Genomic DNA, 27,307 nt, shown 5'->3' with positions numbered 1-27,307 from the left:
AACTTTAAAGTTCAGACAGTTGAAAGGCAAAAGGTGCATTAAAGGTTAAATTTCTTCCCTGTGTCTAATTGTTGGATATATTAGCTGAGCCAGAAAGGAAGAATTTTCAGCTTTACTGGCCCCCATCTTTCTATGGTAAGTGCATGTCAGCTGCCATCCATAATGGCATCTTGGTTTCCCTTCAAGACCTGTCTGGAATAAGTACTCAAGAGTAGAAGGCTCAGAACTGAAAGGTTTTCTGGTTGAAAGCATCCATCTCAACATGTATCGTGGTGAACTGGTTGAGTTCCATATCTGAATTAATTGAGGTCCCCTCTGCCCCTTGCTCTAATTGTCAGAAAACTGAAAATCTCCTGTGGTTACTGTATGTATCATGCTGTTGCTTTCATAAACACTTACCAGACAGTTACTTAAACCTATTCAAGTTTTTTACCTCCACTGTTCTTGGAAGGTTTTTACTTTTGCTGTCCTTGGAAGACTTTCAGAGCATTACTTCTCCAACAGTTACAAACCTCCTTATTTCCAGCATAAATTTATTTGTGCTTGGTTTTGGTCCATCCATCTTTCTACCAAGAGTATCTATTAGCATCTCCACGGCCTTTTACTCCATTGGTAATGTTTACTACCAGTAGAGAGGAACCATATTTTCTCTCAGCCTTTAGTTCACTAATCAGAGCAAACCCTTCTCTGCACCTTATCTGGTTGGATTTCATCCTCCCTGAGACAGCCCCTTCAGCTCAAGGTCCTGCTTCCTCCAGCACCTGGTGCAATGCTTTTTTTTACGCTGTTTTTTCAGTTACCCCATAGATAGCAAGCCAGCACTCACATTTTTTATCACTGCTTTTCTTTTGTAATTTATACTCATTCTGCAAGCTATGCAACTCACATGTCTCTCCTTTGTTCTTCCCAGCTGAAGTGTTGATAAGGAGAAGACCTTTATCAGGGCTTCGTGAAAGGACCTTTACCCAAAATGTAGCATCAGCTTCTCAAGCTGTCAGTGTCTCCTTTCACACCCTTCAAACTTACATTATAGACAAAACATTGAAGAGAGAAGCTATGTGCAAAGATCATTTAAATTTAAAAGTCCACTTAGTTATTTGATTTCTTCTTTAGCTACCATGTTTTTATTCGTAGTCAGACGTCCTCCTCCTTTTCTTTATGGTTTGCTCTCCCATGCTGTTTGTCACCAGACAGGTTTATTGCACCTATAGCAGTAGATCTATGAAAATCCATGGAAAATGCAGGAAATTAGTTTAACTGAGCTTTAGAGCTTTTGAAATCAAACTGAACAGAAGATTGTCTTTGAAGTGTTTTGATTCATTAGCATTTCATTTTTCATATATATTGCAACATCATTGCATGCAGGACAGGAGTGAGTTTATAAACAGCTGCATCTCTAGTCTTACCCCACATGCAGGCATCTTCTTACCACACTGAACTCTTCCCAGGCCCATGAAAAATGAAAATTCAGCCTGTTAACTTGACACAATTCTGGTGATACATTTGTAATTCAAGATGTTAATTGTTCAAGATTTTATTGTATTGAAATGCAAAAATAAATTGCTTTCAATTTGAGACAGATCACTAGATTGTAATGCATCATTCTTAAATGTTCTTGCATGGCCCTGCTGTCTTTTTAGTTCTTCTGTAATCAGTAATTGATTTCAGATATTCCAATGGATGCAGAAATGCTTCATGCCTCTTTGGTAGCTGAATATCCATCACTGCCATAGCATTTAAGTATGCAAAACCATATCTTCAATTTTATTTTTCTTTTAATTCTCACCATATTGATATGCGTTATGCAATTTTTATGTTCAAAACTTTCTTAGCTGTCTGATGTCATTTCACCACCTTCTTAGGCACAAGTAACAGGACTGTCCTTGGCCATTCTTTGTTATGGATACATGGACACCAGTGGTGCTAAAAAATTCAGGGCTACCTCTCTGGGTGCACAGAGTTAGAACTTTTGTGTAAATACAGGGGCATTTCCTCTTAGGAGTGTTCTTTTTCCCATTTTAGTCTCATCTTTATCTCCTTTGTCATGTGAACTTTTAGACTCACTGCTTTTCCTTTGCAAGCTCTGTGTTGTCTTCAGTTTTTCTGAGCAAATTAGGTTCTCACTAAATAATATAAGCAGTTTATTTTATATTTTCCAGCAGTTAGAGCATAAATACTGATTGTGTTCTGGACCAGCAGGTTGAGTCACACTATATTATATCATTACCTAAAAACCAAGCACAATCAATGATATTATGCTTGGCAAATTCATTCATGACTTTATCCAAGATGCTGCTATAAAAATTCAGAATTTCTGGATATAGTAGCAATTCCCAAATGAAGAAAATGCATATATTTAATAATGAATCAGGGAAGTCATGTATCTTGATTTAGAATCTCAGAGAGTATCTGTGAAAAAAGGATGTGGATACACAGATAAACATGATACTCAAAAACTTCAAAGACCAGAAATCTGAAATTATGCTAGTTGAAACCTCATTTGCTGATACTCAGTGATGTTTCTAAAAATTACGTTTCACTGCTCATTTTAACAGTATCCATCCAATGGAAGAAAGAAGATTACAGTCTTCCCATTACATCAAGAAACAAACCATGAAGACTGGGGTTTTTCCAGATGGAGAAGAGAGGGTGAAGGTTGGGGGGAAGTGGGTTCCAGTTTCTTTTTTGCCAGCTCAGATCCTAAGCAATGCCTGTGAATTTGGGATTTACATAGTCTTTACTGTAGAGAAAATCTGAAACTTGCTAGAAATATGAATTGAAGGCAGTGTGAGTTTTTCTGCTGGTTTTGGTGCACTTCTGTTCATTTTACTAAATAAGGAAAGCCTGCCACTCAAGAAATATTCTTCTAAAAATTCACAGTTTCATGATTTTGCAGATGAAACCTTGTTTTTGACCTTGACTCTATATGCTTCAGGCAGTCCTGGATTTTGTTGGAGCAGGATGGATACCAAGTCTTTGGTTTGACAGCAGGAGTTAAATAAAATTGTTTTGGTTTGGGGGAGGATTGTTTATTACTTTGACTTTTATTTGGCAGCCATCCGTAAACATCTGAGAGACTTTTCCCAAACCTCTGACATAACTGAGAAAATGCTTCAGTTTATATTCTCACCTTTTTTTTAAACTTCCCTGAAAGTATAAGCTAAGGCCAGTAATACCCTATTCTTTGCTTGTACTTGTTAGGGAACTAACACCTACCTATTTTAAACTTTGACAGTGCTGTTGTCAGTGGTGCTGTCAGTGGTGCATCATTATTTCTAGTGAAGTAGGCAGTGCAGGTTAAAAAACTGGTTCTTATACTATCACTTTCTCAGTCATATACTTAGCAGTATTTATTTTCCTGATGAAATTGGGCATGCAAGCTGCTTGATTCATAAACTTTCTGTTTTAATGGAATTTAATTGCACAGGGCTTTTATCCTTGTGAGTGCTTCTAAGCCTGTGATAAAAATGAAGGTAAGTCACATTACTAGTTAATTCTTTATGTCATTGGTAATGTTCAAAAAAACCTGTGTTCATGTGTCCTTTTCTTTTCCAAAATACTAAATTTCTTATGGTGGGAGTCCCTCTCAACAGCTCTGCTCCTATGAAGCTGTACTGTCTGCACGCCTTTCATCCAAGCAGCATCGTTTTCAAATTTCTTTAAATTTATTTATTTCATTGCTTACCTATTTGAACTTCTTCCTCCAAACTATGGACAATTAGAAAATATTTAGGTGTATATATTTAAAGAGCTGCCTTGAGGTGGAAAGGAGTAAGGTGTGTCTTTGATCACACGAATTCTTGTGACAGAAAGGGCCCCATTCACTCACCCTTTTTGTGATGGTGCAGGATGGCATAAAATAAAAAAGCTATGAAGTTAAATTACAGAATAGGCTAGAAGCTGGAAAACGAAATGCCTCCCACCAAGATGTTGCAAGGCCTGACAGATTTTTAACAACACAGCACAGATGTGGCAGCTTTTCAAAATACTGCATTTTTTAAAGGATGTCTTCCTTTCACAGTGCTATCTTGCAATAGATTCATTAGTTGCAAAGCATGAATAGTGAAGCATGGACACTCTCTCTTTGGAAGCCGTCAAGAAGGGTGTAAATGATGTGGCATTCATATTGCAGAAGTTATGATAAAAGATTCGATTTCAAATATATTTTTTCAGACAGTAGCTCATCATACATGTCAAGTTTTTTAGCTTGTTTTCAGTGCTTTTAGCTTGAGATTTTTTCATTTGGTCTCATGTTAAAAGACTGCACAATAGAAATGATTTGAAGCTTTCTAGGAAAATGCATTTTTGTTGAAAATGCCTAATTGGCAAAACAGAAATGCTAAGTGAACACATCTTGATCTTAGAACACTCAAAGTAAACACCACCACCACCATTTTATGGCGGGTAACTTCTGAATCACAACTTTCTATGTCTGAGTATCACACCTTCCTGCATACCTCAAGTGTTAAAATGTAAAATGTATGGAATTAGTGAAGAAATTATTGGGGAATTGTACAGAGATCTATTAAGTATACCTCAAGAGGACATTATGAAGTGTCGTTGTTACAATCTGAAGGAAGTAAATAACTTTTAATTCTTACCCAGTAGGAGAGTTCAAATGTATTAAGTGAACTCTTCCTGTTACTGGAATTAACTTTTGGATGATAAATCTTCAACAAAACCATATTGATTTTAAAGGTGCTGGTGATTATGGGCTGAAAAAGGAAACCTGGGGGATCACAGCAATAAAGACACATAATATCAAAGAAACAGAGAATGAATTGCAAACTGCAGAGACCGAAAAATATTATAGCAAATAACTTTATCACAAGAAAGAGTGCAGACAGAAAAAAACCATAATGAAGTCATCCTCTCTAAAGAGATAGATCTTACTGACAACATACTTTTTCTAAATAATACTCAATGACTATGGAAGCGAAGACCAAGAGGCTATGTTTTGTAATTACTTGTGGAGGAAAAAATCAGCATAAATAAAAACCTCAGCATTTCCCAAGGCAAGCATATTTAAGACAAGGATGTACAACGAATGTGCTGAGTTACATATCTCAGCAATAATTTGCAACCCAGGAGAGAAAGCAAATAAAAAAAATTTAAAAAAAAAAAAAAAAATTAAAAAAAAGAAGTAGCAAGGCAGCAGTTGCATTCTAAAGCTTAAACAAGGTTCAGCTACTGAAAATCTACAAGATTTGGAAATTATGATCCTTTGAATTGGATGCTATTTTCACATTTGTGTAGGGAAAGAAAGACTAGCAGTTACTCAGAGATATAGACAAAATCATCTTTGAAAGAAAATACTAAGGTTATATGCAATAATTTCATTATAAATTTGGAGATCTGTTATGGAACTGAGTAGGCTTTATGTCAAGAAGTGACCAGAAAGGAAGGTAGAATATTTAGGAAGTGTGCAAAGAATTTTGTTTGACGTACAAGTTATGCCATGGTCTATGAGCTGCCAGGAAGGAGCATACATTGATGTACAACTGGGTTGAAGTGATTATTCCAGTTGTGCTTCCTACCAGCCAAATCAGTGAATGCTACAGACGTACAGGGTTAAAACATCCACATCAGCTTCTCTTTCCTACCAGAATGGAGGAATGGATCAACACTCAAGTAAAACATCAGTTAGAAAACATCACTTGTACATGGTTTCAATCTAAGCAGTGGAGTATTTTATTAGCTTCCAGAACATCTGAAAAAAAAACCTTCTTATTGTCTAAACTCCCTCTTCCCACTAAACTGGAAGCTTTCAAACCCGTGATATGGGATAGATGCTTGACATCAACACTGCTGACAAGCAATTTTATTAGCTGGACTAAACTTCTGGAATTATTCCCTCCACCTACATGACTTAAATTTAACAAGGAATACTTAAAAGGCTCATAATGGATCTGAAGGAGATTTTCTAATAGCTTTAACTAATAGTAATCTGAATTTTGTATCTTAAAGACATCAGGACAACTTGTAGGAGAGAACTCCAGATGCAACTGGACAAACCATCTGTTTTAAAAATTGTTAGAAATAAACAGAAAACAAGGAATCACAGAAGAAAACTAGTACTGTGCAGGTAAAAAAGAGGAGTGAAGTCTAATTACTGTAAGTCTAATTAACCAGCTTGGCAATGAAGAAGAAAGTGAAACAAGCAGCAGAAAAGTCTTCTTGTATATTAAGAGAAGAAATAGTTTTGCTGTGCAAGGACAGTGCAGGCCAAAATTAAGCAACTTTTCACTTTGCACCAAAACAAAATTGGGACCTTCTGTCATATTCAGGAAGGATGAGAGTTAAATGTGAAGACAATGCACCATCTTTAATAGAAATGGAAATTACTATGTCAGAAGTGGAAACAGAACACAATAATTTGAATACTTCAAATTTGATATGGAGTAGAAAATAAAATCCGAAGTAGACATAATTAGGAAAGATAAATGGAAAATTGGATGAAGTGCAAGCTGATTCACAGAAGATAATCCCATCTAAATCTGATGTCCATCTGAAAATTTAACAGATTTTTATAGGGAAAAAGTCAAATGGTAGATCTAATGTGCAAGGTTTTTGAACAGTGCAGCACAGAAAATTATCAGTTAAGCTAAAGAACAAGATTAGTGATGAAAAGACTGGAACCCAGGTGAGAAGCTGGCTAATGAGGATAAAGGACAAGGCAATGTGCTGAGAGAGAAACAGCATGCTCGAAGGAACTTGCTGATGGAGGCCCCAAAGAGTTGGTCTGAAGACCAGCCTTGTGTAGTGACTGTAGTAATAGATTTGGCACCCTCAGTAGGAAGAAGAATTAGAATAATCAGGCAGCTAGAACTGGCTGACATTGAGAAATGCTGTGAAGCACAAAGTGCGAGGCAGTGTCTGTGACAACAGATGGGAAGAATTTGAGCACGGTTGTGACAAAGCTGTTTCCAAATGAGTCTGTCTAGGTATTTCTGATGTTGATGGAGAAGTGCTAATACCATGGGACAGGACAACTTACCATCGCAGGGACAGCACTTTTCTAGCTGCAGCTATAGGCTTTTTTTCTGCCAGCTCAAGAGTGTCAAACAGAGTTTTTTCTCTTATCTGCTCCAAAGCCTTGTCAGAGTAATCATGTGGCCCCTAACAATGTATTGAACATGCAGACCCCTAAAAAATCTCCATTGTATGTAACATAGCTTTGATGGGTTGGGAGGGAGTTGGAACCTTAAAATATATGAGTTAATCTATAAATTCATAGGGAGAAAATGAGAATTATATGATACAAGTATGTATGAGTGGAAACTGAGAATGTATAGAAATTAGGGGGATTTTTTTTCTATCATAGCAGGGAGGTTCCAGGATAATTTCAAATAGGTTAGTGAGAAGTGAAAAAAAAAGCCCTAATAATGCTTGCATGAGAACGATTTGCCAGATGGAATATGTGATCTGATAGTGAGCAATAATGGGGTGTTGGATTTGACCACGTAGGACATGCTCTCCATTCTGATTCCCTCAGGCACCTGCCTTGAGAGTTGACTGAATTGAGAGCTCTTGGAGTTCCTGAAGTTTGGCCTCTTGTTGCCAGCAGCAAATGTGTCACACTCCAGAGAAAACCCTGACACGAAACAGGCATGTCACACTCCCTCCAGACAGCTGCCCTGGTCACTCATGCTAAGAGTCACTGCAGCTGCATAGTCCTTGTTTCTCAGGGTAGGACTGCTCCCCATTTGTATTGCCAGGAGAAAAGAACACCATTTGGGAAGGAATTTCTACAGGGATATATTGTTAGATTCAGCAGAAAAATATAAATGGATCCAAGATTAATCTCTTATTGTAACCGTGGTTTTGAACACACTGAGCACAATTAGCCTCATGTACAGTAATAGAGGATCAGTTACAACAGACAGCTGCTACTGTATTAAATACTTGCACACAAACCCAAAAAGACACATGGCAACTGGCAGCTGATAGAGCAAACTAACAAAGAATACTGAAAGGTAAAAGTGGGGAGGGGAAATTGATTTTATAAGCTTTTCTGTTGTGCTCCTCCTTTTTGTATTAAGAGTGTCTAAAGGATAGGTCCTTTACCACTGTCTTGCCTAGCAATTGACACAAAATAATGAAATGAAGCCCCCTTATGCCACAGTAAGGATGCTCACAGGAAATTAGGGCAATGCAATAGAAGTGTTTTAACTTCACATGAAAATCTCTTTTCTAGATAGATAAGATTAAAACAGATTGCAGGACTCATTCTACCTTGCACTTTTAATTAGACAGACTGCTGGTACCGCAGGGGTACTGAACACGGGCTCATTTTCTCTGCACGTCTGATGTCAGAGACAACAAAGGGAAGAGAAAGCAGCGTTCCCATCTCTCCCAGCACTCAGGAAAGGAAGATAAGGCATTTTACACAAACAGTTTCCCCTATCAGGCATGTATTTAGAAAGGACAGGCCATTATTAATTTTTTCTAAGGATGCTATTTGAGAAGCATAAAATCATGCAGCTTTGTGCAAAATCGGTATTTGCCTTACAGCTGCCTATGTCAGGCTCAGAGATTTTTACCAAAATGCTATCCATTTTCTCCATAACTTTGTTTCATTCCACTAATGAATTGCAGGAAATCCATTAAAGTTCCTAAATTTTAACAGAATCCATGAAAATTTTCCAGTAAACCCTCCTTATTTTTCTCCCTCATAGATAACCTTGGTATCTAAAATGTGAGAAAGCTTAGGAGTTTCCCACTGACCACTGTTTTACCAATTAAACTGTACCTACCAGTAAATATCATGCAGGAACTGAAAAAGAGGGTGCTGTTGTATGACAGAAAGCAGAAGTCAGTATGTTTTAGACGGACTAAAACATGCAAGCAATAGAACAGAACCAACTGGAAAATACAGAAAATGTCTCATCTGATTCCTTGTCAACACAGTTTCTATACAACATTTGCAATTCAGCATAAGCCATAGTAATGTAAGGACAGCATTTCATCTGAGTTAGATCATATTGATGGTGCAAGCAAGCATCAGCAATTGAGAAATATGGACTTTCTGCTGTGCACAAATGTCAGGAAAACTTCCTTTGGCTTCTTTGTTTTCACCAAATGGCAACAAGGACAGTGTCAGGTTTTCACTGTCATTCAGGCAGATCAGAAACTTCTTGCTTTGGGTTCTGCTGGCATGAGTGATGTGTTGAGACAAACCATCCATTCAAATCCACAGTGATTCAGCTGTGTTCTGTGAGTGACTTTAAGTAATCACTTAAGACTTTATCCTCATGGTTTGCCTAAGAAATAGCTGAAGGTCATTAAAGCATGAAGATAATGCAATCCTGCTTGTAGTGGACAGACATGTCCAGAAATTATGATCATTGCTGAAGCTCTGCAGCACCCCTTGGTGCCTTTCTCAGCAAGAGAACCAACATTTCTGCTCAGACATTCCAGCTTCTGCAGTCAGTGAGCAGGAAAGGCACTCTAAACCCTACCTCAGTGGTTTGGGTCCCTTTGGAGCTTTCTTAAAAACTGAGAGATCTGGCAGGACACATAAAGGTCCAGGTGGATTTGTTTTGTCTGTTTCAAACCAGCCCTTCTGATGTGTGGTGCCATTTGGGGTTACAAAACACAGTGTTTTACTGTTGGAGGTTGCTTCAGTTTCTGTTGATGAGCAGAACAAGCTCTGAATCCCAAAGAGGTATCTTCCTTGTAAGCTGGGATAAAAATAGTCAGCAATAGTTTAAGTCACAGTGCTGATCCAAGGCAGACTCAGTCAGATCCTTGTGGGTGTGATCCAAGGCAGTCACCAAAGAGCACTGCTAGCTATGACTAGGATGCTGGCTGCTGTTACTATTAATAAAGTAATGTGGCTGTAGCATCCAGCCAGGCAAGTGAAAGCACTGTGTGAATTCCTAGCTCTCAGAGCCCTCAGCCTTCTGGTACTGCTGCTGGTTGGAGAGTGTGTGCATCCCACAGTGCAACTTCTGCGCTTGGTCACGGTGAGCTTCATTTGCTACATTGGAGGCGAAAATAGAAAATTGTGGAAAGAAGCTCAGCCTCAATCAATTTATCAAACAGAGTGGAAATGTCTGTTTGCTATATAAAAGATAATGAGAGAAATTTGGTTTTAACTCCCTTCACTCAGCCTGCTCAGGTATTCATGTGTGAAATTACCCAGGGGAAAAAGCCATAAGTCAGTGAAAGAGCACCTATTGGCCTTAGATTTGATGGGCTGTGTAGTGTATGCTACAAACTGAATTAGTCTGGAAAGCAGAGTTCATTGCACTGCACAGACCCACTGATGGGAAGGAAGAAGCTGATGGGAACTACCTGTCTGGAGAGCATGGATAGTGCCAGCAGAAATGTGGAACTAGATGAATTCCCCCTGATATGTACATTTTTACCCCTCTTCATCAGTGTGATTCTGAGGAGGTCACTTTTCTCTGAGATATAAAACTTGAATTAATTGACCTGATTTCTTTATTCATTTATGCCAAAATGTGGAGAACAGATGAGGTAGAGAAAAATGTAGTTATTCCATTTCATACTTTATCACTGAATTTGTGGAACATGATAATTATAAATTTCCTGTTAGTACTTTAACAAAAAAAACCTTTTTAAGGACTTGAAAAGCACAGTTGGGTTGCCATAGGCCAGGAGCTGTGGTTCATACTACCTACCAAGAGATTCAGTGTGTGACTGCTGTTTTGAAATACAAATGGAGTGCTGGAGTGCTGCAGCTCAAATAGTCTGCTCCTGCAACTATTTCCAGTTCAATGGACTGAGTAAAACAGAATTTGCATTTTCATAACTGTAGTAATAATGTTCAAGATCATTATCACGATGGCTGAGCGAAACTCCAAAATTAGCAAATCGTTGTTCTTTTTCTGTGTGGGCTTTTCTGCAGACTCACATCTGTCTCATTTTGTTACTTTGGATACTGTTTTGCTGTGGTGTCAGTGCTAACATGGACATGAACATCTGTGACAGCCAGAAGTACTTGTCTGCAGATTCCCTCAGCAGGAGTCAGTGAGCACAGCCTTTCCTAGATGTGATTTTTACATGCAGTTTCTTTGGGCTTTCCCTTCCAAGTAATGAATCTACTACTTTCTAAAGAGTTTTTCTTTCTATTTTTTTCTTCTTCTTACTGTCTAATCATTGTTCAAGACAATGAAATCAGATGCACTCATTTCCCCATTAAGAAACTTCCTTTTCTCCCACCTTTCCCAGTGGATTACTTTAAAGCATAAGAGTCTCAAGAGTGAAATAGTAGAAGCATTTTACCCATAGTGATTTAAGGATATATGAAAGACAAGCTTCACATGGACAGACAGTAAAACGCAGAGCATAGAAGCTAGTAGGAAGTAAATTTTGAAAGGTTTAATAGTTTATTTTGTATTTTTTTTAAATACTAATTTTTCAGGTGCCTTTATACTCATCGTCTTTATTTTAAGAACTTTGTGATGTTTGACTTACTCGTAATTTTGATTCACTTGCAACAAAGACGCTATATATAGGAGCTAAATTTTGGTTTGTAAACTTTATCTACACTTTTATGTAGCACTGCAGATTGGGTTCTTTTCTTTTTTAGTGTCAACAACATTGTGCATAGGTAACAGAAAGAATAATTTCACCTTACATTTGTTGTGATCAGCTGGACCTTATGGCTGCAGTGGTTTTCCTGGTGGGGTTCTACTGTTGCACACACTGGAGTGAGGCCCCTATTCCTGCAGCCAAGCCACCAGCTTCCACAAGCTCATCTGCTGAACCTGACTGAGCAGATCCATTCAAGTACTGTGTTCCTAATGAACAACTCAGACAAATACCAGAAATGTCCACTCACCAGAACCAGTGCGTCTATGGTTAGGCTGACCAAATCTTGTGATGCGTGTTATCTTGCTGTTATTTGTCTAGGTTTTGCTTTGTGTGTCTATCTTCAAATTGACAGACACCAAAGAAGTGCCTTTTATATGCTGAAAGCATGTAGGCTATTTTCACCACAGGTGCTAAATGGTGTCAGAGAAGATTTTTTTGTGTGTTTTCATAGTTTTTTAACATTTATGAATATCATTGTACAATCCGTATTGAATACTATTGATTGAGAAAGCATTTATAGACACACAGATGTCAGAGCAGAGCAGATATGGTGAGCTCTGTAGAGCTGATTTAACTATTTGATTTGACTGCTTAAAAAGCTTTGGTAGATGCTTTTCACGTGAGGGATGAAATCTGAAATGTTTGTAAGTAAGGCACTTTCCCTGCAAAGGAGATCTCTGCCTTCTCCTCAGAGGATCCCTATTCCCCATTTTTATTCTGTAAACTCATCTTTATTTAGTAACCAGTTGTTATTATCTCTTTTAAGTGATTGAGAAACTGAGGATCATCTAAAATCATTGTGATTCACAAAATAAATTCACAGGTTGAAAATCAAATCAAGAGTGTTAGATCATTGGCCCCACCACAAAGTCATCTGGTCTCTCAATGAGCTTCATGGATAAGCAAGTTTATATACATATGTACCTATACATGTAGATACAAAATCCTTAGTAAAACTGTAATGATACAGAAACGTGAGTTGACTTTTAGTCTGTTTAGGGTGTGTGACACACATTAGCTAATAATCTGAGGTAAACAGTTTCTCTTGACCATGTTACTGTTTGAACACTTTCCTTATCATGGAGGGAAGGATCGGAAGGATTTGAAGAGGCATACAAATCTGGATATTTTAAAATATTTTTTCTTAGAGGAAATATGTTTCTGAAGAAAGAGATAATTCAGTAAAATGAAGCACAATATCATTCTCAAGTAGCTTTTTAGGCAGAGAGGGAAATTACACACTTCCCAAGAACCTTCAGTTTGGTACTGTAGTTGCCTGGAGAGTGGCAGTGAAAAGTGATCTTCCCTCTCTTCGTTTCATAGGAATAGCTCTTTCTGCTGGTTTTAAATGTGTTTCTTTTTCCTGTCTATTAATAGCAAATCTCAGTAGATGAGGTTTGCAGATCAAGATTAAAAAAACCTCCAAACCTACACAGCAGTAGAGTGTGCCTGGAAATCTTATCTTCCATAAATTGCATATCTTGCATAAATTTCAGCTGAATTCTGAGTAGCATAGTACATTGAACAACAAATTTTGCATTTAGTCTGCATCTTCCCATTGCACTGATGGATTCACTGCTGTTTTAATAGGAGGAAAATACCCATTTATTTCAAAGGGGTTTGGATCAGTCTGACAGGGTATTGACAAAAACAGAGATTTGCCATATACTTCAGTATATATTCCTATATTAACCTCACTAACTACCCTTCTGCTTCATTGTTGCAGAGAGCTCACAAATTAATTCAGCCTGAACCTTGTTTCTAAGGAGGGTAAAAAGGAAGGAGTTGTCATAGGACTGTCAGAGTCCAGGTCTCTTTGAACTAGCTGTGCACAGATACCAAAGACAAATGTTTCACAGACCTTTGTTTAGATTTCCCCAAACTATGCCCAAACCCTTTCTCCCAAGCTGGAGAGCTGCCACAAGGGAGGACACTACCATGGAAAGAATATTATCAGCCAAAAGAACCCACTGGCAGGAAGCCCCTGAGACAGGAATGAGAGGTATGGCCAGGAGGAGGGGGATGTGTAGAGCTGGAGCCATGAACCAAAGCAAAAATCAATTGATTTTGTCTGGGCAGCTCCTAGAACAAGAAAAAAAGTGCATGTAGCTGCTGGAAGTCCCACAGATTCCTCACAGCAGGACACAAGGCAGTCACAGATCTGGCTGGCACTCTGGCTATGCACTGGGCCAAGCCAATTGGCTGGCTGGGGTGAGAAATTCAAGCATAAGGTGGGAATGAGGGACAGTGGGAAACTAGGAATGGGAAACTGGATGCATTTGGCTCCTGAGGTTTGCTTGAGCTTAGTCTACTTCGCTGCTGCCAAGTGATACTCAAGTTCAAATACAAAGTGAAAGAGGGGAAGAAAGTGCTGAGAAAAAATTGTACTGAAAATGGTGGTGATAAAATCAACCAGAAATTTCTTTGAAATTGTTGACTTGTGTTTGATTGCCACGTGGGGGAGATCTAAGCTTAGCTAGTCCTATCAGAGCTGTGTCACATGGAAGGAATCCTTCAGCAGACACAGGGTGAGGCTCGACAGTGTCTCAGTGACTGAGCTGGCTGGTTTCGTCAAATTGTGCTGCCAGACGACACATGAGGGCCTGCTGACGTGCATGTTAAAAAACAATTAAAAGCTGATGAAAAGCAAAACTCTTCCTTACCCTGTAATCCTCCTGACATGCTTTAAAAACTTTCCCCTTTATGGCATTTTCCCTGTTGAACATGCATACTGAATGTAGGAAACACACAGATGTATCACCATGAGTTATATGACCAAAGCTTTCAGAGGTTGTGAGGATTCTGTAAAAATGCCAAATGCTTGTTCAGGAGGTTGGATGGAGGTTTTGTAGGTTTATGCAACAGTAACCAATTAACATCACTACAAATTTAGCTTAAGTAAAATTTGTTTTCTCCACAATGATCATTTCTTTAAGCATAAAAAGCAGAATTGCTCAAAAGCTTCCAAGATAATACAGTCCACTCTGTCTATTTTGTACTGTGCTGTGATCCAGAGGAAACAAATGGGGCATCCATCAAAGCAGAGTCAGTCAGGATTAACAGACTTGAAGATGCCTTTACATAAAATCCTGAAGTACCTCATGGAGCAGCTAATAGCAGGTTGCAGGTAGTTGATGGTGTTCAGGTGCAGATTCCTGACAGGTACTTCTGGAAATTCCACTGAATACAAAATCATTTAAATCTTCAACAAGGTGGCTGTGCAATTTGTCCTTCATGGTTTCTCACACACAGCATGCATGTAGAAGTAATTTGTAGTCTAGGATCAGCATAAATGAAGTGCCTTTATTAACATATATTTTAAAGTATAGATATATTTTTTCATTCCTATTGAAAATATTATTTAATGATATTTTTATATTTCCAACAGCGTGCTAACTTCACAGACTTGTGGTTTAGCTGTAACTAACTTCAGATTTGTCCACTGCCTGTCTGACAACTGTAGATGGTGGTACCTCACACTGGAGCTGGAGAAACTTGGACTCAAAGGAGTAGTTGACTTGTCTAAAAGCATGAAAAAGTCTGCTTTGGATCTGTGACCAAAACTGAGCTTTTCCAAGTCCCAGCCAGTCAATACTTAACATGCCTGGCGCAGGGGAAGGCACTGGTTAGCTCTTGGCTATGGAGGACTGGGGAATTGGTGGGAGCAAATCAACTTTCAAAGAGTAAAATTTCATAAAAATTCCATATCCAAATGATAGGGAGTTTGTTCTGCGCAGTGCATGCCAAAACAAGGATCTCTGCCTAACCCTGTCTTTGGGTCTTCATGAACTCAGGGTAATTGGTACCATGTCTAATGACTCTACTGTTATTTCTGCTCAGTTTTCAGGACTTTACTTGTTGTCATTCTTCACGATCCTTGTCGGGCTGATGCTCTACTCCTCCACATCCACCTACGTAGCCCAGGATCCTCGGGTGTACAAGCAGTTTCGAAACCCTTCCGGACCTGTTGTAGACCTGCCAGCCACCAGCCAGATGGAGCCTTCGGTGACATACACCAGCCTGGGGCAGGAGACAGAAGAGGAGCCTCACGTTAGAGTTGCTTAAACCCAGGGCTGTTGATCACCTATTGACAGTGGAGTTCGTATATCCATTATCTCTGTATTGTACATAGAGAAAGGTATTTACCAGGTGCAGTTACACTGGTGAGCTGCAAGGTAGCAAATAAGGAAAGCTCATACAAACACAAATTAATTGTTCCAGGGTGTTCCTTGCAAGGAGGTGCCAGTCCCTTGTTTACGAAATGAGCAGCAATACAAACTGCTGTGTAGGAATCAGTTAATGTCAAACTACCTGGGAAAGATATTCAATGCTTAAGATGAAATTACAAAAAAGGAAATTCATGGAAGGGTGTTTTACACACACAGAGTGATTTTATGCCTAAGCCACACCAGTTGTGGAAAAAACGCCTTTTTACAGCAAATACGCTTTGTGCAGTCACTGTTAATTTCTCTCTAAAACTTGTTTGTTTGCACAAAACAGATGGGTTAGTCGTGGTAACAACACCCTGACACATTTTTGCTAGCACCTTGGATTTGGTGAGGGAAATACAATGAGTTCTTCTGTGCTATCTGTCTAGTTGCCCTTTCTAGGTAATCTGATCCATGAATCCAGAGAAGGGACAACTTACAATATCCGTCTCTATTCTAGGAATAGGTATAAGGCAAGCATTTTAGCCTTTCTATATTTGCAGAAGTGAAGTACTCAAGCATTAACCTCTCTATGATCCATGGCAGATTTCCTGGTGGCCAAGGTTCTGCATCAGGTGACAGGGAGTCAGTTTCTCCGTAGTCATGACTCAACACAGATTTCTTACTTTTACAATTTTAACCTGTAGAAAGAAAAACACATTTTCTAGTTTCCTACGTATTGTACCTCTCCACGGAAAGATGACACATCATGTGGATCAGGGCACTTATTTTAGATACTCAGTGCATCAAGGGTGCCTTCTGCTGTTCCAGTTTGCATAGTCTCCCGTGGTTCATTATTCTAACAATAGCTATTTAGAAATGTGTCAGTTTTTCACCAAAACCCACAGATTGTAAAAATCAGGAAGAATAAGGGAGGAATTCACGAGCAGAAAGACTGGACCATCTGCTGGTGTTACCACAGTAGCACAAAGGCATTTTACTAGCAGGGTGCAGCCAATTATTTTTCATTAACTGTGAAACAAGCAGAAAAATTCAGCAGTTTTCTTACATTCCTGGGGACGTGTGAAAATAGTAAGGGTGTGCTCCATGTTTCTGTATACAACTGTACTTCTGCCTCAGGAGCCTTACCAGAATGGGGGAAATCTTAGTTACCACCATGAAAAATCCATCTTTGCCTGTATGTTTGTTCTTCTGAGAGCCCAGTTGAAGGAAATCATTATTTCAATATCCTTTATCTATTTTTAATTTAAAATTAAGGAAGACAGGGTGTTCCTGTGTCTAACAGTAGGTGAGGAATCTAGGAGAGGTCTTGGTTTTATTCACCAATCTGCCACATCTTTGCATGAATCCTTGGGCATGACTTACCTTCTGTGCGGCTGAGTTTCCCAATCCGTATATATGGTAATAATGACATTTTACCTACCTCACAGAGGTGCTATGGGACCAAGCTATCTCAAAATGCTTCAGGATCTTCAGAAAGAAGGCATTTAAGAAGCACATAACAGTGCTGCAAAAGTGTGTATACATTCACTGTATTTGAAAATGGAGTTTACAGCATGGTTGGTGAATATTTTGCTTGTGGGCATAGAAGGTGAATTTGATTTGAATGTTATTTTGCTGAAAAAGACTGTTTCAAGCAAAAATGTAGGCCTTCATGTTTGAAAAATACAACTTAGCTATTTCTATTTAAAAAGGAAGAAAAAAATCAATCTATACACTGGAGATTAGAAAGGTCACACAGTTCAACCAAGCAGGATGAATTTCTGCTGAGGTAACATTCATTTTTTTATAGTCCTGTTCTGCTTTAATACAGAAAGAACTTCCCTGAAGCAGACTGAAAGAAGTGTATATATGCATAATAGACATGAAGCGGCAAATGTCAAAATGCTTTTGAACAGCAGAAGTATGCTGTATCTTATTCTTACTGAGAAGAAGAGGTGATTTCTTTCCCACTGTGTTGAGGCTGTCTGCCACAACCCTATTGCACTTGAGGGAAGGTCCTGCAGTGTTGCCAAATCATGCCCAAAACTAGCCCAAAAGCTTCGGTTAAGATGCCTTGGTACTAAACTAACAGATGTATGATTTTTTTTCTCCCCCGCCTTATGGTTTTAAATCTTTTTAGCACTCATGTTTCAGAATTTTTTTTTTTCTTTAAACTATTGAGGATTAAAAAAACACAAAACAAAAAACCCACTGGATTCCCATAGAAAAACAGCGTGTGTATTCTGGGGATAATAAGGAAAGTCTAAATCAAAAAAATAAAAAACACAAAAGAAAGATCACCTGACACTTCAGGGTAAGATCCTTGGGTCAAGCCCTGTGAGAGCTTTGACTTAAGGTGGATTTCGTACATTCCCCAGGAGAAGGGGTCTGATTATAATCATGGCTTCCTCAGGTACCCAGTGGCACACTGGTGGGCACCTGCCATCTCAGTCTTTTTTGCTACCTTTTGTACCAATTAAATACCTTTCTCTGAACATTAGTCCCCGTGTAAGTCTGAGAACCTTGAGGATTGTGTGCGTGTGTTTCATGTTTACAGTCCCTTCCTTTTGCATAACTGTTTTGATTAATTTCCTTATTAGTATTTATTTTTAAGCCAAATGTTTGTAGTCCTTCGGCCTCCACCTCCTCATTTTTCTGACACTAACTCGTAGATGTTTGTTAGTCTTTCTGCGAAACAGCTGGGCAGGAGGCAGCTCCCAGCCAGGGAGGGCTGGGGGTTTCTCCTTACATGGGGTTACGATCCATGGGTGGCTGAGAGGGGCCACCTGGAGTGATTTTACCAGGCTATTTTGAAAGGCTCTGTTGTACAGGATTAAGTGATGAATGTTTCAGTGAGCACTCTGCCACCAGCCACCACCCCCTGTGCTTCTTGTGCAGGGGGAGTTGGATGTGCAAAGCGGGGCTGCTTCGCTGTCTGTTTCCCGATAAACAAGGTGGATGCTCGGATTAGCACCAGCGCGCTAGTCCTGGATGGACCTCGAAGGAAAGCAGTAGTGTAGCTTTACAAATAACTGTGTTGACTGAACAGCTGAGGTCTAGAGAAGGAAAACATTCCTTCTGCCTGCTTGTGTTCTGCAGTTGGAGCCCTCAGTGCGCACCAGCAAAGGCTCAGCTATCTAACGGCAGCTACTCTCCGTGTTGTGTAGGACGTCTCTAGCTCTGCATAGCTCCTTGCCTGAACAAACTGAAACTCTCTGATACTGCTGGCCCTGGGCAGCCCTTAGCAAGACTGATGTAATTTGCTGATACTGGATTAAAACCCTCACTGGGAGACAGACCTTGTCTTTGTTCCAGCTATACAGTTTCGAAACACACAATGATAGACCAAGCAATTGAAAATTTTGCACCACTGTGTCATAAGAAGAAGTTTCAATGTATAGTGTAGAGATTGCTAACTTGTGCTATTAACATTTTGACAAGCGTGTAGTATTGTTTTCTTTCCTTTTTTTTTTTTAAACCATTTAGTATTCCTGAGCTAGCTACAAATATAAATTTTACCCCATGGGTAGGATTTTATTGTTAAATGCCATAATAAAGCACACTAATCTTGACACCACAGATGGAAGTATGAACCAAAACCAAAACCAGGCAAACAAAATCCCAACCCCAAATCCTGCATTGAGAAGCTGAATAAACCTTTCTCCATTTTGATATTTGCATGCACCTATATGGACTGGCTGTGGCAATGTAATGCCTGTATAATGTTTTCAAATAAAAAAAATAAATGCTTTATGAAAGCGGGGTTATTGGTTTCATGACTGTTTTCTTTTTGCTATCTTAATCTAAAACTATTTTTCAGAAGTGTAAATCTTGAATTGCAGGGAATAATTTTTCTCTGCGCTCAGGACTTCTTCCCTTTGTGATGTGGTTAATTTAGAACCCTTTCCAAGGTGTCTAAGAATAGATGCCATCAGGCATCCTCAAGTAACTTGCCTGGCCCCAGAGCACTGGTCCAGAAGGATAAGAGTACTTCTGCATACCCTCTGTCTTAACCTGCCATTTCCCTAGGGCTAGCTCATGTATCCTGCCCTCATTTGGAGACAAAACCACCCTCTCCACTGCCTTCCAGAAATTATTAATTAGTCTAGAATTAATCTGCAGAATTTAATCAATGTAGAATTAATCTGACAAGTGCGTAATAGTGAAGGGTTTCTCTTAGGCAGAGGTTACTGAGTGCCTGCAGCTGTGTTTCCCAGCCCTCCCTCCCAGGCTGCCCTACACTGCAGCACTACACCCAGCAGAGTCCTGAAAAAAAAGGACCGAGACAAAATTTAGGCATTGAGGGAAAAGGAGTGTCAGGAGGAACACAATTAGGATGAGAAAGAAAGACTTTGAATGATGGACAGGAAAGGAAGATCCTTAGTGTGTGAGAGCAAGGGATTTTATAAACATGTTTTCATTCACTTCTAAGAGTGTTTGCCAGCAAATGCACCTCTCCATCCTTCTTTCCCTGATGTCTCCCTGGGAAAATTTGCCTCAGTATTTCTCACATACTTCACTGCTGGGAGTATAAAAGGAAATGGAGAGTGGTGAGCTCATTTCCAGTGGCTCCCTGCACTGCGTCTGCACAGAGCCCAGATGTTACAAAGCCAGCAGTGCTGCACCCATGTGCTTGTTGGTGTCTGATATTCCTCTGTGAATGTTTCCTAAGTTATACAGAGCTCCAGAAACTGAGTTAATGTGCACAGCTTTATCATACTAACAGTTGATTTGCATTTTCCTCCAAATCTTCTCAAGAGACTCTCTGGCATTACAAAATTATCCTTTTATTGCCTGGCTAGAATTCAGCCTGGGTGCTTGAGTCATATGAATAGTAATTGCACGGAATTAGACTAAAAATAGATCATAAATAGGCATTAATGAATCTTTCTGTTCTTAAATCAAACACGTTTTAACACTGAAGGACACTCAATCAGCTAAAAGCTGCCAGTCTCCCTTTGTTTTTGTTTATTTGAACTAGTTCTCCAAAACATTACAAACCCAAAGCTGAATGCTTAGCAGCAATATGTTGTGGCATACAAACAAGGAAGCAGTGCTTTTATGGTTAGAAAAGTTGTTTTGTTATGTCTGCTCTGCAATTATAAGCACAATAATTGTGAAATAAACAATAACTAAGCCAAACCTTTGTGAAAGGGAACACCCCTGCTTGAGCAGCCCTAGACCTGTTCCCTCAGCAATTGCAAAGTGGGTACCAAATGCCAGCAATGCAGCAGTAATGACAGTATTGGAGTATTGTCCTTGTCATCCTTCTCCAATTTGAAGTGCAGGCTCATGCCCTGTGGTATCTATTGTTAAAAATCCTGCTGTGTGGAAGATATTAATTCTACAGGGCTGGGATCACTAATCAGTGATTAGTCACAGACTGGCTGTGAGGCACCAACAGGAGACAAAATCCTATAAATTGACCACAAAAAGCCAGTGGCAACCCTCAGATAACTTGTAGTTGGTATTTCATTTTCACTAAAAGGCCCACATCACTCTGAACATCAGTGATGCTCAGAGCATCTTCTACAGCCTTAGAAAACAGCACAGGTGCCCAGTGATCCCAGTGACGCCACTTGGCTGGGTCCAGGGAGGAACCACAGCCACTCTGCTGCCTCTCACAGAGGCATTTCCCTCTGTGAAGAACAGCCTCTGCTGCCACTGCTATGATACAGCAACCAGGTGGACAGAAACTGGCTCATAGCAAATCTTGAAGTCTGAAGTGAAAAGTCAGCACTCTGCGCAGTCCTTTCATCTGTAAAACCATACATTAGCTATTATTTGGATTTGATTTTGTTTTGTTGGTTTTTTTTTCTCCCTAACAAGTTCCATTTTTAATTGGAAATTATGCCCCATGTTCCTCCTGTATTCATGAGGACAAAATTTGGCCCTTTATGAATAGTCTAATGTATGGAATCTCTCTAAGAATGCAGATTTGTCAATCCTACATACTATACAAATATTTGTAGGTTGAGACTAGGTGAAGCTGATTTTATTGGATTTATAAATTTATTCTACTTAGATTTTGATTTATAACCTTGAGCTATAGTTGACTTTTTTTGTGACTCATTATTGTGTGCGATGTCCTCAGGCAATTTCCTAGTGCTACTCTGACCTTAATAATGCATTATTAATTCATCACTGCTAAATACATTATTTATATTAACTACTGCATTTTATTCCCCACATCTTGATAGCAGTGAACTCATCAGATTTTAGCATAACCGCGAAGTTGTCAGTATGAATTCAGCTCCTCTTTCCCATGTGCAACATGTACATGCTTGTCAAGAGCAAAATACTGAAATTATCATGGAAAAATAATTACTTCTTTTATTCTAGACCTTACCAAAGCAGAGAAAGATAATGAACATGTGCTGAGTTTACCTGATCACTGAGCACTGAAGCACTAGGTGATTCAATGACAACACCAGAGACACTTTGCATGCAGAATAGCTGGGGATTTTTACAGGTGCAGAACCCTGTGAGCCCATGGATCAACGTTATGTGAGGTCATGCATATTTAACTTCCCACTACCTATAGTAGACAGCATCACAGAAGCCTGGATGCTTGCCAGATCCATAGAAATCAGCAATCAGCATTTGCATGTTCTTAAAATGACTGCTTACCTAAATGAACTTCCTAAGTGAGAAGGGGGGAGGGAATGACAATAATAATCTGAAGAACTTCACTGTGAGCTGTGGCTTGAACTATCTAGTGTAGTTCTTGGCATTAAACAGATTTCTGGATGCTGAATAGGTACACATGTATGCAGCCGTTGGAGTGAATTTCATGAGTCTTTATGCCCCCATACACTGTTTGTGAGCTGACACAGTAATTAAACAGAGAATATTCACAAAACTGTACCCACAATTTTGTTCATTCAAAACTGTTGCAGCAGGATTGATTTAATGACTAATTTGACAAGGAGCATTGATGTTGCAGGACCAGCTTTGACTTTGTATCCTCAGGTGACACCACCTCTTTGGATGATCTGTACCAGCAAGCAAAGCATTTGGAAAACGCTAAATTTGAGTCTTTATTTTAGCCTTGAGCTTTAATACAACATACAACATAAGCAAACAGGGATTTAAAGTGAAATGGGCATATATTAAGAGGAGGATAGCACCTAGCTTCCTATTCCTCTGTTATCCAGTTTGTCTGAAAATCTTTTTTCCACAAGTCACCACGCCCCAAAATCCATGTGGCCAAAACGACTGCCTAAGCTTATCTTCACCTTTTTGCTCTAATTTACTCACACTCCCTTCTGAATCACTGACCTCAATTAATTCGTTCACAGCTTCAAGATCCTTAGCTATCCTGCCTCTGCCCCCCAGTCTGGCCTGTAGTGTGGGTCCTCTGCCTGCTCACTGACCCTGCATACAAACATCTTACTGCTTTATTCCTAGTGTCATCCAGCCAAAGGGGCTCCTGGCCTCAACACAGAGGCTACTGGGCACAGAATATTTGAACAGGAGTTTTTTTCACTTTCTTGTACAAATGTCAGATTTCAGTCCCACTCCATTGCAACTGGAGATATTTTTAAAAAAACATAAAATTCAAATAAAATGCCCACTCTTCTACTATATGATATTCAGCCAATGGCATACCAGTATGTTACGAAGTCAGTCATAGGAGATTCAAAAATCAATATACATTTGCCTGCCATCTGATTTACAGTGAAGGTGAATGAAGAGTGGCAGATGGAGAATGAGCTGCAGGTACCCTTCAGGTCATTGACTCTAACAAGTCAGCACCAAAAGTAGTTGTATTATTTGGACTGAGCAAGTGAGCGTAATCCACATCATTCTGTCCTCAAGGAAAAGACAAACATAAAAAGTAAAATGCCTCTCCAGCTTGTAATTATTTAAATTATTAACAGAGATGGCATTGATGATGCATTTCCATATATAGAGATTGGCTTCCTCTCCTGCAGCTTGTTTTCCTCTCCAGCTTCTCTGTGTCTGGCCTGACCAAGGAAAGATTTAATTCCACTAAAAAAAAAAAATAAGAAAAGAGAGAAAAATAAAGGGAAGTGTTTATCCAAGGTATAACTGCTTCTCTCTCCTTGTACAAATGCCTCCTTTGAGCTACATTCGGTGCAAACATGAACTGTGGCTGAGCTGGCATTTGTCTTCACAAGCTGGGAGGAGGACTGTGAGTCCTCAGCCCCCAAACCTCAATCTTAACTTCCACCACAGACTTTCATTTCTGTGAGACAATGGAGAGATCCAGCTGAGCTCCTTTTATTTCCCCTGGGTGTAGGAGGCAAGATGTGTGCTCAAGATAGCACGAGAAAGCTTGTCCTGGTACAGCTACTTGAGTTCAGATTTTGTTGATAGATGCAGGGCCATGCTCTGCAGAGCTGCCAGCCTGGCACCTTCCCCAGGTTTACTGTTAATTGGAGTTACAGTGGGAAGCTGCTGAACTGAAGAAAGTAATTTCAGCAGCTGCACTAGCAAATGCTTCTCTCTACTCCTGTAGAGGGGGAAACATCCCTGTCAGCTACAGCACAGGTATTTCATTATGACAAGGGAATACTGATGGACTTTGCTCTGAGTGTGCATCATTGTATACTAGGGAGCAGTTACACATTCAATTAAAAAATCCCCTAGTGCTCCCATTTTAACTTGTGCATTTTCCTTGGGAGTTTTCCATTCCTTTTGCCCATACATAGTGCCAAGAGACTTTTTCCACATCAGCATCTGAACATTGGAGCAAAATGCAGATACAGAAAGGCCAAAAAAAGGCTTTACCAGCCCAAGAGATTTTCAGTCACATGAAATTCACCTTACATTTCATCACATGGAAGTGTTTTAGCCAAGAAGGTGTCTGCAAGGCCAGGTCTAACCTCTTGCATCCCCTGTGATAGTGAGGGAGAAGACTCACAGTTGTGAAAGGTAAGGATGTGGCAGTGGGAAAGAGAGGAGAGTGGTGATTTTGGGCAGAGGGAGAGAAGGAGAGGGTTCTCTTGGGATGAAGAAAGGCTGGAGAAGGAACATGAGTTGTAAAGGAAAGAAAGGCTGGGGCAGGGGGACCATGGCCTGGGAAGGTTGTTTAAGAGGTTAGAGAGGGGTGAGAGAGGGGTTCATCACCTCACCTGCTGCCAAAACACTGCAAAGTCCAAGGTTTTAGCTCTCCTCCTGATGAGCAGGGTCTGCAAGGGAAATGTGCTCTGACAGAACAGTGAAAATAGAATAGGTGGCTTCTCCTTGAGGTGCTTGTGTTGGGGGTGTGTGAACCTGAAGCAAACACTGCAAAGATGTGATTGAAGCCATTAATGAACAACCATTCCCATATATTCAAGATGGAAAAAAAAACCTCCTCAAGCAAGAAGGATGTGAAAAAAGGCTTCATTTGTGTTGTCAGACTCTCAAGATATTGCTGTTGTCTTGCTTTTTGGTTTTTTTCCCTCCAAATAGCCCCCACCCCACAGTGACTTTTTAAAAGTCTGTCAATTAATGAGGGAACATTATTGCTGAATGGGGTTTTTGCAATCTGTGAACATGAAAGATTTGTCTGAGCAGAGAAAAAATAACCCATCCTAGTTTGTTTTTTCTTTATTTCCCAGTGTTGATACTGGCTGTGTTCTGATTGTCCTTTGCACAAGCTGAATGGCAATTGGTATGTTTGAGGCACTGTAAGGGCAGTGTCTGGAGTTTGCCACTGACACTTTAATCTAATGAGAAATGCCAGGGACTTTCTGTTGGTTATTTCAAAATATTTTGTTTGGAAGAATTTTAAGACTTATAAAATAAATCAGTCGTGTTATATCAACATTTCTGGACAAAAACAACTCCCAGATCTTGTGCTCAATGTTTTCTCCCCTGCTTGCCTCATACTTGGCTTGCATCAGAGCTAGGAAATAAACATGTCACTTCTTTCACTGCTCATTTATCAGGAAGGAGAAAAGATGGGGGGAAGAGAAATAAAGGCAAAAAAAAACCTGTTGGGGCTCTGTGGGCTTAATCCCTGTAATTGTGAGTTCATAAAGCATTAAATCCTCAATTACTCTAATTTCTTTCTCTCCATTTGCCTAGTGATGCATCAGAGTGTTTAACACCAGTCTAACAATGCTCATATTTGATAAAGCAAATAAAGAAAAAAGAGTGAAGCAGAAGTATTAGAGTACACTGAACAAAAGCTTTTAGCCACTAACCAAGAACCACTCCAATCAGCAAATGTCACTAATGTGTTTTGAAAAAAACACTGCTGAAATGCTCAGGCATTCTGATTTCCATTAAAATGGAAGGTGTGGTGCACAGAAAATGACCCAGATGGTCTCACCATCCACTGAAGAGGACAGAAGATGAAATCTCCAAATGGAAGATGTTTATGCAGAACTGTCCTCAGGTTGCAATAGCGCCTGCTGGGATAACACATCTTCCTTGGGAGCTGCTGCCATTCTGAGGCAGTGGCATTTATCCACAGCCCCACAGAGCAAATCTTTCTGTAGGGGTCTTGCTTACAGATGGTGACCTGAACCTGGTTTTTCTACACACAAAAGTGATTTTCACTTTAGCAATTTAACATGCAACTATTTGTATTTATATTATCTAGAGACAAGCAGATTTTTTTTCAGCCTGTTGAGGCTGCAGCAGGTGGTGCTCATTTGCATTCTGCAGATGTTTGGGCTTTCCAGCAGGGCTTCAAGAAAAAGAACATTTTCTTTGTGTCTTATAAAGACTAAAACTTTGAATTTTCACATGGAGAAACATATGACTAGATCTGAATGCTTCTATTATTCTTGCAGAGCTGTATATAAAGTGCTGCTCCATGTATCTTTTAGGTGACCTTTGTCGTATGCCCATTTGGCCTTCATGCATTATTTTGCTGATGAAAGTGATCAGTTCTAATTTTGGGTGATGGCAGGGCCAAGTCTTGTTTCTGGGTCTTGTCACTGATATGATTTAATAATTAAACCTGTCATGATTTAACAACCTTTTTTCCTGAATATTTACATCTCTGCTTGGAATATACTTGGGATATAACTGTCCTGCATTTTTAAAAGCCTTTAAAGGATGCAATTGAAAATGTGGAAGGGAGTAAGTATTTGAAATATGTTTGTTTTTTCTTTATTTTATATGACATATACAATTTAAACATGCTGCTGAGGTACAAACTAATGCCAAAAGTGCTCTTACTGAGGTTTCCACATTGATACCTATTTTTCCAATGAATGTATGATGTTCTGTATATTGTATTTAAAAATAGGAGCAACCTGATAGATTTTGCATTTAGGCAGAAAAGACAACTGTGGCAAATATGCACAGACAAATTGTTCTTGAAATGCATTGCTCTCTTGAGCTGTCAAGTGATGTTTCTCTTTAAATGAGCTCTCTCATTTTGGATGCCTCCCTCCCATTCAGATCCCCTGATGGACAATGCCTTCAGGCATCTGCACACCTGGAATAACTTCTACAGAAAGCTACTGGATAACAGCTTCAAAGGTTGACCTTTTCTGGAGGTACGTTGTGCAAATGTTGACTGGGCAATAGCAAATCCCCTTGCCTTCTTCCCAGCTGCCAAATGTTGCTGAAGCTTCTGGATGGCTCCTGCCCAGCCCTTGGGAAGATCTTTATGAACAGAT

At 39.5% G+C, this 27,307-nt stretch overlaps 1 protein-coding gene across 1 annotated transcript in view; it reads left to right on the top strand.

Annotated features, from left to right (window-relative positions):
* The window catches only part of SLC35F1 (solute carrier family 35 member F1), a 229,076-nt gene extending 209,597 nt beyond the window's left edge, over window positions 1-19,479 (top strand). The window contains exon 8 of the mRNA XM_033055053.1: window positions 15,406-19,479. Within this exon, the coding sequence (XP_032910944.1) occupies window positions 15,406-15,630 (225 nt within the window). The 3' untranslated portion in view covers window positions 15,631-19,479. The remainder of the gene's footprint in view (window positions 1-15,405) is intronic.
* The last annotated feature ends 7,828 nt before the right edge of the window (window positions 19,480-27,307 follow it).

Source organism: Catharus ustulatus, chromosome 3 (genome assembly GCF_009819885.2).
Source record: "Catharus ustulatus isolate bCatUst1 chromosome 3, bCatUst1.pri.v2, whole genome shotgun sequence".
NCBI classification, from domain to species: Eukaryota; Metazoa; Chordata; class Aves; order Passeriformes; family Turdidae; genus Catharus; species Catharus ustulatus.
This window is presented reverse-complemented; position numbering and strand designations above follow the sequence as displayed.